Here is a 12,170-nt window from a genome sequence, read left to right on the forward strand (position 1 = left end):
AACTGGAGCAGACTAATGTCTTGGATTTTTGCGTAGTTATACAGGTTTTTTAAAGTGTTAGTAAAGAGCTCCATAATGAGAGTAACAAAAGGCTGTAATCTCTGTAAGATTTCCCTTTCCAAGAAGATGCATAGTTTATGCCACCATTTACTTTACAAACCTTAAAAGACTGCTTGTAAGATGTCAGTAATTGATTCATTGAAACCCTTTTGCCTACCCAAAGTTGCCTTCAGGTCCAAGCTGCCAGAGAATGCGTCTATTTCCAGATACCAGCTCTGTGAATGATTTAAGACTTAGCAGGCATCAGTCCCCTGGGAAAAGCAAAGCACTATAGAGCAGCATACTGCCATATGATGGTGAAAAAAAATAAGTTAACCCTCTTGAAGTTTTTAATACAACTAACAATATCCCTATACGATATTATTTCCAAGTTTCCTGTATTTAATTCAGAGAAATATACATGTCATATTTCTCAGAAGCGTGCTTAAAAAACTGGCCCTTGGAGTATTGCATTCAATCACAGGAATGAAACACCACCATGTAATTTGTGCAAGAACTAAAAAAAACCCAGATGATTGAATTTTTGGTGGCTACTGATCCCAGTTGGATTTACACACTTTAACTGTTTCAGCTTTCAGGAGATGCAGAATTACTCTAACAAGATAATTTGTGTCATTGATTTTTGTTACCTTAAATTTCATAACAAATCACCATTATTTTTGCAGGACATAATGAAATTGTAGAGAAGGATAAAAATGACAAGTTAATAACAGAAGTAGCTGACCTCCAGACACAGCTGAAAGCCTCAGAGTTGGAAAAACAGCAGTTAAAGGCGAGTTGCATGGATCATCCCAGGCAAGATAATGGGCAAAATTATGGTTAGCTTGAAAGACCTGTTTAATACCTAAAGTAATATTTAATGACAAAGTCAATTTCTAAACATTACCTTTATGAAGCCTGTTTTGTTGTTAGTGAATGTGTTGTTCCTGGGTAGATTTTTGAGTTGAGAGAGAATGTACTTACTCTCTCATCTCTTGGCCTCCTAAAGAAAAAAAAGATGCTGTTGACATGTATTTCCTAAGTTCTGTATTAAAGGTAGTACTCCTTCATTCTTTTTAAAAGGAAGAAACAGAAAAGCTGAGAAGAGAACTAGAAAACTTCAACCCTTCCTTTTTTGAAGAAATGGAGGATCTGAAATATAACTACAATGAAGAATTAAAAAAAAATATTATCTTAGAAGAGAGATTAAAGCAGGTTTCTCAAGAGTTTGCCATTCAAGTGCATAGTCAAGGCAACATTTCTGTTGAACACGCTAGCATTTAGTATCTCCAGTATCGATAAAATAAACTCTGGGGCTAGTACATGATTTATTTGTCTGGTTTTATCTTGGAATTATACAAGTCCATTAGTCTAGCACATACCCAAGAGTGCAGATCAACAGATTATGGTCAGTGTTTATATACACTAGTCAAAATAACAGTGAGTTTTTCCTCTCCCAACTCCTTTGCAGTAATATATTTTCATTCAGAACAGTAATTTTGGTAATACACAGGTGTCAGGTGAAGTTGAAACCTCAGACTTATCCTAAAAGCTGAGAAACTCTTAAAACGTGTTAAGTATGCTAAGTTACAGATCGATAAGAATATGTAATTTGTTCTTGCTGTCTTGTGCTATCATACTTCTTAACTATGTACTCAGGGTCAGCATGCTGGATGTCTGTTCTTATGTCCTAGGTTGTTTTTACCTCAATTTTAGAAAATCCAAGAGTAAAGAATTGAAAATAAAGTTAATAGTATTTCAGCCAAGCTAATGGTATTTTTGTAGATAAATGTTTTTTCATTTTGTATATTTTATATAGCTGGATGTATACTTTTATAGCACAGATAAAATAAAGCCAACCCAAATGATCATGCATTCTCACCTTTATTATTTGTATGCACTCTTGCTTAATATGTCTTTGATAAAAGTTTCCTAATATAAAACTATTATACTTTATATTATTTACTCTTTTTATCCCAAAATAGTGGAAGTACCTGTAGGATACAGCTTAATTAGGTTTTCAGATAGTAGCATAATACTGCATCTTACCAATTAAATAATCCAGTGAAAAGCTTTCCCCAAAAAGCAATTGTTACAACTTAAAAAAAAAAAAAAAAAAAAAAACAGGACTAATTCTGGTCCCACCTAAAATATGTCCTTTACTGTTAAGAACAACTAGATCCTAAATCTGAATCCTACATATAACATTGTCATAACAATTACATTTATAGAAGTGCAACCTGTGGAACTTTTGAAAGCTGACTGCATTCATTAGCTAAGCTATTAGGACCAGCCAGTGTTAGACAACATACTACTTACACTTAATTACAACAGATTCCAGAAATGGGTTCAGAAGTTAGGGTTTTTTCAGAACTGAAAATAAACATGCTGAAAGCTAGATGTCTGTGCTGGATGTCAGATCTATTATATAAAATTAATCATTTAGGAAAAGATTTAAATCGTACAGTACCTAGCCTGCTACCTAAGCCAGAAGATGATTTGTAAAGAGTGATGTGGTAGGCACAAATAAAAGGAATGAAGCACTTGCAACAATTAAAAGAGAAAAATCAGTTCAAGCATCAAACTTTATATCTTTGAGTCTATCAAATCTTTGACCATCCAAGTTTGAAAAATAGTGAAACAAACTTCTTGGTTCAAAGTCACAGTCATATTTAGTTCTATTAAAAGAAATTACAACAGGCTGAGAATTCAGGTATGTATCTGGAAGTGGCCAGCGTAAACCAAGATGATGCCGATGGAGCTAAAATAAAAAGAAAAAAAAGGTAAGTTTAGAGATTTTGATATAGTAGCCCAACAGTTTTCAACTTGGAGGGGTGTGGGTGCTTTAATTCTAGGATCCTCTCCATTAAGGCAATTACAACCATTAATCAGTTATCTGAGTAACAATGAAGTACAAAAGGCAAACCAGAACCAAGGTGTCCTCCACAGCTTCAGAAATTAATTAATCAAATTAATTAATCTAATTAATCAAAAATCATATCCTTATTTACAACATTACAAGAAATTAATTTTTTTTAATAGTTAAGCTTTAAAATGTTGAGTGATTCCTATATAGGGATGCAAGAAAATACTGGTTTATGTTCTCAATTACTTTATTAGCATAATGTAGATAAATAAAAGTTTTAATATGTTGTCAGTGTAGTGATTCACTGGTTTGACTAATTCTGCAATCACCTGATTTGCTAGAACATTTACTACTAAAGAATTTGCAGAACGATAAAAACTGACTACCTCACAATACTTCACCATACTATAAATTATTATAGTGCTTTCCACATGTCCATCTATATATTTACCTTGATTAAACACCCATTATGGCAGTGCCACACAATTCCTTCAACTTTACCCTCACTGCAGCCTTCAAACCAAGACAATATGTCATTTTGTTTCAGAGTAGGAGGATTCTTTATCTCAAATGCTCCATGTGGTACAAGAAGGTGTAGAGGCTGCTTCTTGCTTCCTAATCCTATATTAACAAGAAACAAAAAACTTCCTGCTAGTTACATATGGTAACTTAAGTTTTTCCTCTCCTGTTTTTACAGCTATCTTAAAAGCAGGTAGACTTCTATTAGGTACTATAACATTGTCCTGCCTTTAAGAACAGGTAAATACATTTGATACTTAATCGTGTATCTGTTTCCCCTCATTTAACTTTTTATTTATATAAAATAAACATGACAGATTTATACAGTTATCTGTTTTGTCTTTGTGGTCACCTCCTCAGTAACCATAAAGCTCTTAGCTAAATTAGTCATGTTTCAGATCATGATCAATAGCACAAACATCTTAGTTCCTGAAAATCTGGCATACTTTCTTATGAATATGGATTCATACTTAAGCCCAACCATTAACAAATGCATTGCCTCTTCACTTGATTGTTCAAAGTAAATCTTCATCTAAGAATACAGCTATTAGAATTTTTTGTTACAGTTCCTTTACATTCTGAGGAAATGCTTAGACCAGAAACTATTTTTCTTATACAACCTTGCAAGTTATCCTAACAGCAAATCTCAGAACTCACTCATACCTAATTGGTTTTTTATTATAAAGCTTTTAGAGGGAGAAGCCATAACCCAAATTCAGCTTAAATTACATTTCCTTAAAAAAATATTCAATTTATTTTATAATTTAAAAATTGCAACTTATGACTAACTCTAGGGACTCAAAAAATAAGAAGTCTGCATAGAATTTTCAACTTTAATGTATAAAAGACCAAGTCAAAAAAAGTCACCAACAAACCATCTTATTAAAATACTTTAATACTAATATTTAAAAACAACTTTTCCAGCCAAAATATTTTTTGAAAGACTAAAGCAAAGTTTTAGAGAACTCCTAAAGAACATCCAGGTGGAAGGAGGTTTAATAGGCATAACTGGGTGAGAGTTCTTTGAGCTAGCCCTTTCCTTTCTGAACAGGTTACATTGCTTCCGTAGAACTTTTTAAAACTTACACAAAGAAAAAGTACAGTTTTCACTCAAAAAATGACTAAAGATGTATTTAAGAACAGATCATACAAACTTACCATATGGATTTGCATTAATATTAGTCCCAATGAGCTCCAATGTTTGTTCCAAAATTTCTGATAATGGCACTGGACTGATTTCCAGAAGCCCTGGGTCAGCATGGTGTTTCAATACCAGTGCTATTTCAGCCTCATAATTTACAACAGATGAGTGCCAGCAATACTGCTTACTATTTTTCTCCACAGGCACCCAACCTATGAGAAAACATTGCATTTTACAGAAGTAAATACCTGATTATCAAATGCATACTAGAACTGTACATGCATTGAAAAAAACAAAAACAAAAACAAACAACAGTTGAGTACAAAGTAACAAGAAAAACTGCATTGTATTTCAGAGAAATGCCACAAGAATGCAAATATGACACCTGTGCCTTAAGCTGAAGCCCTGTAAATCTGTCAGAAAACTGCAATTATTTTCAACATGACAGAAAAACAAAGCCTTTCTGGATAGTGAATGAGTGACATCCCAATTGTTTTCCAAGTATGTTAACTACTACTTTAACTCTGGATTTAATTCTAACTCACTTCAAAAATGGTTCTCCACACACCACACCACACCACCCCCCCCCTCAATTTTACCTGGACTGCATCATAAGTACCTGGCATATGTCCATTTTCATCAGGCAAAGGATTGCCATTAGAGAACTCTATGTCCTTTGCTGGAATCCAGGTATCTGGCACAGGCTTGAAATCCTCTTTAACATTCCAAACAAATTCTAGACATATAAATGTGACATTTAGTTTTTGGCAAACTATTAGCCAATTTTACATTTTTATAGTGTTTCAACGCAAGTATTAAAATACCATTGATCTAAACCTTGTTTTACAGACAGCAGTCCCAGTTACTTTGTACAAGCACCAACATCTGGCACACTCAAGCAGTCTACAAACAGGAGGGTTTAAAGAAGCATAGTAGCCTTTAAGTAGCTGTCCTGGTTCAGCTAGGATAGGGTTACGTTTCCCCAGAAGAGAGGGGGAAGGGATCTCCAGCCGGGTTATTCATACCATGCTGAGGTCAGTTCCGGGCGCGGGAGCACGGGAACTTTTTCCTTTGTGGCTTTGGTTGAGGGGAGCATTATGAGCGAGCTGTCTGTAACCATTGCGGTATTTCTCTGTATATCTTTTGTCTTGTTTATTGTTATTCTGTTTATTGTTGTTATCATTGCTATTGTTATTGTTCAGATTGCTTATTACACTGTTGTATTAAATTTCTTCATATTTTAACCAGGGGTTTGTGCCCTACTTGTGTCCGAGGGTGGGGGAGGGACAACAGCAACGTGGTCTCCGGTCCCAGCAGAGCTTTAAACCATAGTAGTTTAAAAGTTCAAAATTAAGATTAAAAAATAGCTACTTAAACTATATTTAAACTAGAGCAAAAGAAATAGAATAGACTATTTCAGTTGGAAAGGACCTACAATGATCATCTAGCCCAACTGCCTGACCAATTCAGGGCTGACCAAAAGTTAAAGCAGGTTAAGGGTCCTTGTCCACATGCCTCTTAAACACTGACAGGGTTGGGCACTGATCGCATCTCTAGGAAGCCTGTTCCAGTGTTTGACCAAGAAATGCTTCCTAATGTCCAGATTAACCCTCTCCTGGTGCAGCTTTGAACCATTCCCACATATCCTATCCCTGGATCCCAGGGAGAAGAGATGAGCACCTCCCTCCCCACTTCCCCTCCTCAGGAAGCTGTAGAGAGCAACGAGGTCACCTCTCAGCCTCCTTTTCTCCAAACTAGACAAGCCCAAGTCCTTAGCCACTCCTCACAGGACATTCCTTCTAGACCTTTCACCAGCTTTGCCGTCCTCCTCTGGACACATTCAAGGACCCTCACATCCTTCTTAAATTGTGGGGCCCAGCACTGCACACAGTACTCAAAAGTGAGACTGCACCAACACCGAATACAGTGGGATGATCACCTCTTCTGAGCAGCTGGTTATGCTGTGTTTGATTCAACCCAGGATGCAGTTTGTCTTCTGGGCTGCCAGGGCACACAGCTGACTCATGTTGAACCTGCTGCCAGCCAGCAGGGTTGGGTCAACTGCTCTTCAGCCACTCCTTTCCTAGTTTATAATTGTGCCTGGCATTATTCCATCCTAGGTACAGAATCTGGCATTTTGACTTGTTAAATTTCATCACATTAATCAATGCCCAATGCTCCAATCTATCTAAATTTCTCTGCAAGGCATCTGGTCCCTCAAGAGCATCAACAGCACCTCCCCAGTTCGGTATCATCAGCAAACTTGCTCCTGCATGCAGATCATTGATAAATATACTGAGGAGAACTGGCCCTAGTGTTGAACCATGAGGAGCACTGCTGGTGACAGGTTATAGATGCAGCCCCACTTGCTACAACCCTGCTCATCCCACAGCTGGACAACATGTACAGTAGGATGCTGTGAGGGACAGTATCAAAAGCACTACTGAAAGTTCAGAAAAACAACATCCACTGCTTTCCCTTCATCCATTAGGCAGTTACCTTATCACTGAAGGATATCAAATTAGCGAAAACAGGACTTTCCCTTTGTGAATCCATGTTGACTGTGCCCAGTGATTGCATTATTCTTTAAATGCCTTTCAATAGTATTCAGTATAATTGTCTCTGTAATTTTTTCAGGAACTGAAGTTAGTCTGTCAATCCCTGGGTCTTCCCTCATGCCCTCTTTGTAGTCTGGAATAACACTGGCTATCTTCCAGTCAGCAGGGACCTCCTGACTCCCAAGACCTTTTGTAGATGATAGAGAGGCATCCTGCCATAACATCCAATAGCCCCTTCAGTACTCTGGGATGAATTCCATCAGACACCATGTTCACATTCAGCTGATCCCTTACAATTTCAGTATCCACAAATGGAAAGTCACTGTTCCCACCCTTGTGGTCCTCTGACACAAGGGATCAGGCAGTCCAAGCTCTATCAGTATTATTAAAGACTGAGGCAAAAATACACAGTTAATATTTCTGCTTTTTCTTCATCCCTATTAGTCAGGTGACCATCTTCAGCAAGTATTGGTCCAATGTTTTCTTCAGACCTCGTCTTGCTATTAACATACTTTAAAAAGCCCTTCTTGTTATTTGAAACAACACTGGCTAGTTTCAACTCCAACTGAGCTTTGGCCTTTCATGTCTTCTCCCGGCATATACAAATCACGGCTCTATCTTCCTGCAAAGCTTCCAGACTCTAGTCTTCCCGACCTTGCTTCCAGAGATTATACAATTTCTTTTTCCTCTGGAGCTCTACAAGGAGGTCCCTGTTCAGCCAAGCTGGTCTTCTGCCCCACTTGCTTGACTTACAACACAATGGAATTGCCTGCTCCTGTACTTCTAAAAGGTGGTTTGTAAAGACCGACCAGCACTTGTGGACTCCTAAGCAGATTCCCAGGGTACTCTGATAAATAGCTCCCTGAACAGCTGAAAGTTTACTCTCCTGAAGTCCAGGGTAGCAACTCTGCTGTCCTTTTTTCTTATTACACTGTAAATTTTAAACTCAACCATTTCACAATCACTGTGGCCAAGGCAGCCACCTACCATCACATCCCTCATGAGTCCTTCTGTGAGAGACTGAAATGTCATATGACTGTCTCAAAGCTTGCTTGTGTCTGTGTAAACCTTCAAGAGAAGCTGCTGCGGCCTGTGAATTGGTCTGGGGGATGTCACCCAGGGAAGTGGAAGTGTATTGAAGGATAACCCCCCCACTTCTTTGTGGCTGCATTGTTGGACTCTTTAGACAAGTCTCAAAGGGGCAGAGGTGTGCTGAGCTGGCCCCATCCTGTAGCTCTTTGTGGCTCTATTGTGTAGGCCAGACCCCATGCCTGCAATGCTAATGAACTGACAAGAGGCAAACATTCCTGCCATGAAGCTAGATGCAACAAAACCTGTGAGACCAGAGAAAAAAACCTAAAGGTGGGAAAATATGCTAATCAGCAGATATTATGAACTTAAAAAGGCAGCTGAAAATTTTGCTCAGGGTGCACCCACTACCAAAGAACTGAAGGCTGAGGACCAACAGGACGCTGCTGGATCCATGGTGGTGCCTATTCTTGCAGCCCTATCCCACATCCTTGCCTTATTTCTGTCTTTTCCTTCCATTCTATCCTATCACTACCCCTCTTCACTTTTTTGATAATAAAAACCTATTTTGGGTATATGGCATTTGACCTTGTTTGTGTCCTAATCTCGCTCTTGGGATCGTGTCAAAACCTCCCTCGACACTGAATCAGGACACCTTCTCTATTCACAGACAGCAACTCTAGGAGGCATCTTTCCTAGCTGGCTTACTGAGTACCTGTGACAAAAAGTTGTCTCCTACAAACTTCAAGGATTTCCAAGACCTGCTTGTCACAGCAGTATAGTATTGCCAGTTGATGCCCGAGAAGTTGAAAACTCCCATATGGACAAGGTCTACCAATGAAATTTCTCCTAATTGCCTATAGAATAACTCATCAGTGCTTACACTCTGGCTGGGAGATAGGTAGTAGACACCCACTACAACATCTCCTCTCTTTTCCATTCCCCCAGTTCTCAACCACATCATCACTAACTGTAAGGGCTGTACAACCAAACCCCTCCCTTACATATAATGTGACACCTCCATCTCACCTGCCCTGCCTATCCCTCCTGAACAGCCTGTAGCTCTCCAGCCCAGAACTCAAATCATGGGACTCATTCCACAAAGTCTGACTAATACCAATGATATCGTAGCTCTGGGAGCTGACCAATGCTTCCAGTTCATCCTGTTTTTCTCCTGAGTGCATTCTCATACATACGCTCCTGACCCATTCATGCTCCCAGAAGCATGTAAATGTTACCACTAGCATTGCCACCCTCTGGTAATGCCATGCCAACCCTTGTCTTACGTACTGCAACCCTGCTGTTATCCACTTCCCCCACTGATTTTAGTTTAAAGCTCTCTTGAAGAAAAGTTAAGCATGACATTAAAAAAAATGGAGCAGGACCACTGATATTTCCTGTGTTAGACTAGAGGTGTTTTTCCAACTAGACAACTTACATTGCAAAAAGAGGGAAAGAAATCTTCACTAACCTTTGCAATCTTCCAATGAATACAAGTATCGTTTAAACCTTTTCTCAGCTTGTTTGTTAGGTTTTTGATCCAGCCTGGCCCATAGATATGGTTGCCCTAGAGTTTCCAGAGGGATAAAACCAGCAGTTTACTGAGGTAACCATACCCTGCAGAGTACTGTAATCAGCAGCATAAAAGGCAAAATATGAATTCTTGTTTGTTGCTAGAGAAATTTTATATCCAAAGACACTATTTAAATTCATAAAGTAATTATTGTATATGAATCTAAAAATCTCTTTGTAGAATCTTGCCTGGTGTAATACAAAGTTTCCTTACAATTTCAGGCAAAGGCAAGAAATCCAGTGATGCAATGAACCACAGTCTTCCTATTTCCTCCCAACTGCTATAGTTCTTTTAATCCTTCTCAAGGAAATTAGACACCCTTTATTACATAAATTCTACACTGCAAGGAAGATTTACTAATAAGAAACTTTAAAACTGGAATAGTTCCTTGATTGGCATGTTCACTTAAACCATACTTCATGTATTGTAGAGCATAAAATCCATACCACCTTTTAATAAATACCTCCTATGTTTATAGTAATTATTACTTTGTGGTCAAGATGTTTTATGAGAGTTGAATTCACATCAGCTGTAATCCAATAAATCATACAAGTGAAAACTACGTAAAACAAGGCTTCTATCAACATGAGAAATCAGCACATGGATCTTCCTTATTACCTTTATAAGTAGTTACATAACAGCAGGTTCCATCCACCTTTTCAGTCGGAATTGCGTTGTATATATCTGCCTCTAATGCCTTTCCATTTATAGTTTCAGTTGCCAAAACTTTAAATGGCTGAAAAGAAGACAGGTATTTTAAACCCTCATCATGGCTATGTTACTGCCTTGTTGACATAGGGATTCTTGCCCCTTACAGCTGGCCTCTGTTATATGTCCAGTATTATACATTATATTGTTGATTTTTAATCCTATCAAAATTCACCCTCATTTCTTCAAGACATGACAGTTTGGAAAACGCTTTAAGACAAAAGAACAAAAGCAATCTCTTCACAAATTCTTACCATCTTTTCCAGTCTTGATTAGTATTTAGACTTTGCCTTCCACTTTAAATAGTGCATATAAACTAGAAGGGTTCCAAGTCCAACACTACAAAATTTTGAGATGCCTTCCTTTATTATGATGGCAACAGATATTCATCATGACTAGCTTGCAGTTTGGAGCTCAAACTCAATAGCACCACATTACACAATACATAGACCAACAGAATGCAAGGTGGCAAAAGCATCCTGGTATTAATTACTTAGTATCAGTGCTGTCAATTAAACACTTTCCCTCTCAAGCAGAGGAAAGTACTACCTGATCCAGCGGTCTGAAACAACTATCTCGTCACAACTACTCCAGATTTCTAGGAGGATTTCTCAACAGTTTCACTGCAAAGATGTGATCAGTTGTGCTTGGACTTAAATGTTTTCCTCTATAATCATCACTCCTCGCTCCTCTCTCCCTAGTCAACTTGACTTGTAAGCTGGTCACTGTCTCTCTCTGGTAGCAAAACAAGTCCTTGTCTTGCCTGTCTCAAAATTTATAAAATGAGAGCATTCTACATGCTTTTGTTACATTACATGGTTGTTTTATATTTTAGTAATCAGGTTTGTAACCATAACATATAGCATATATGCAGATTTAATGAAAATTACACGAAGGTTCTCAGGGTAGTGAGAAAACATAACCCTGGTTTACCCCATACACACACTTCTTCCCTAACAGTCAGAACCCTACGTATTATCCTTGCCTGCACTTTGAAAGACAAAAAATAGCATATAGCAGTTACAGATCTAATCCTCTGTCTGCTTTTTTCTACATGAAGGAACAACAATGTTGGGAGATACCCTCACATGACCACTATCAAAATGGTGATGGTATTCAGAGTTGAACAATTCAGTTACTGTCATTCTGGCAATCATTTTTGCTCTTCCATCCAGAGGTCGAACACCAACAGGAGAAAGTCACCCATTCAAGTTCACTATGCAGCTCACAGACAGGAGTAGCTGCCGCTACTAAAATCGGGAAACACAAGTTCGGGTCTACAGCTAGATACAGCTAGAGTGCCACCCCAATCTGTCCAAACACTGCCCACAGCATCTCGGCAAGAACTAACTCTGACTGGGCTCCATTACTTTCACCTCGGTATATATCTCGTGTCTTACAACCTCCAATAACCTCTTGCATAAAAGACAAGCTTATTTGTTCCCCACAAGGCCGACAGGCGGGGCCGACAGCACGATTTTACACACGCTCCCCGTGCGGTCATGCTGGAGCGGCCTCGTTCCTGGCCATGGTTGTTCCCGACACTTGGAAAAAGCAAACACACCATTACGGTGCACACCTGGACAGACCTGGCCGGAAAAGGGCGGGACAGAGCCGAACCGGCACCCGAGCGACCTCTCCTTCCCGCGTTTCACGGGGGGGGAGCCCTAAGGAAACCTCTACTGTCCATTTCTCTCAAAAGATGCAGCGAAACCTCCGACCAGCCGGGCGTCTCCC

The 12,170-nt window shown here is 38.8% G+C and overlaps 2 protein-coding genes across 2 annotated transcripts in view; one reads left to right on the forward strand and one right to left on the reverse strand.

Annotated features, from left to right (window-relative positions):
• The window catches only part of CEP290 (centrosomal protein 290), a 54,005-nt gene extending 52,658 nt beyond the window's left edge, over positions 1-1,347 (forward strand). Inside the window, exons 54-55 of the mRNA XM_026861664.1 lie at positions 726-832; positions 1,123-1,347. Coding sequence (XP_026717465.1) covers positions 726-832; positions 1,123-1,323 — 308 coding nt within the window. The 3' untranslated portion in view covers positions 1,324-1,347. The remainder of the gene's footprint in view (positions 1-725; positions 833-1,122) is intronic.
• A 1,237-nt stretch (positions 1,348-2,584) lies between these two features.
• Positions 2,585-11,812, reverse strand: C1H12orf29 (chromosome 1 C12orf29 homolog). The gene is made up of 6 exons (XM_026861675.1): positions 10,344-11,812; positions 9,624-9,719; positions 5,185-5,301; positions 4,583-4,777; positions 3,357-3,526; positions 2,585-2,800 (listed from the first exon to the last, which is right to left on the reverse strand). The coding sequence occupies exons 3-6, from the start codon at positions 5,189-5,191 to the stop codon at positions 2,612-2,614; spliced, it is 561 nt and encodes a 186-aa protein (XP_026717476.1). The 5' UTR covers positions 5,192-5,301; positions 9,624-9,719; positions 10,344-11,812; the 3' UTR covers positions 2,585-2,611.
• Between the last annotated feature and the right edge of the window lie 358 nt (positions 11,813-12,170).

Source organism: Athene cunicularia (genome assembly GCF_003259725.1).
Source record: "Athene cunicularia isolate RWA chromosome 1 unlocalized genomic scaffold, athCun1 chr1_part2, whole genome shotgun sequence".
Lineage (NCBI taxonomy): Eukaryota > Metazoa > Chordata > Aves > Strigiformes > Strigidae > Athene > Athene cunicularia.

What these genes read in the sequence shown, in the direction of transcription:
- C1H12orf29 (XM_026861675.1), bottom strand. An exon ending in TATTAATGCAAATCCATATG is followed by an intron (nt 3,527 to 4,582) that starts GTAAGTTTGTAT and finishes TTGTTAATATAG; the next exon opens with GATTAGGAAGCAAGAAGCAG. An exon ending in ATAATGGGTGTTTAATCAAG is followed by an intron (nt 2,801 to 3,356) that starts GTAAATATATAG and finishes TTTTTATTTTAG; the next exon opens with CTCCATCGGCATCATCTTGG.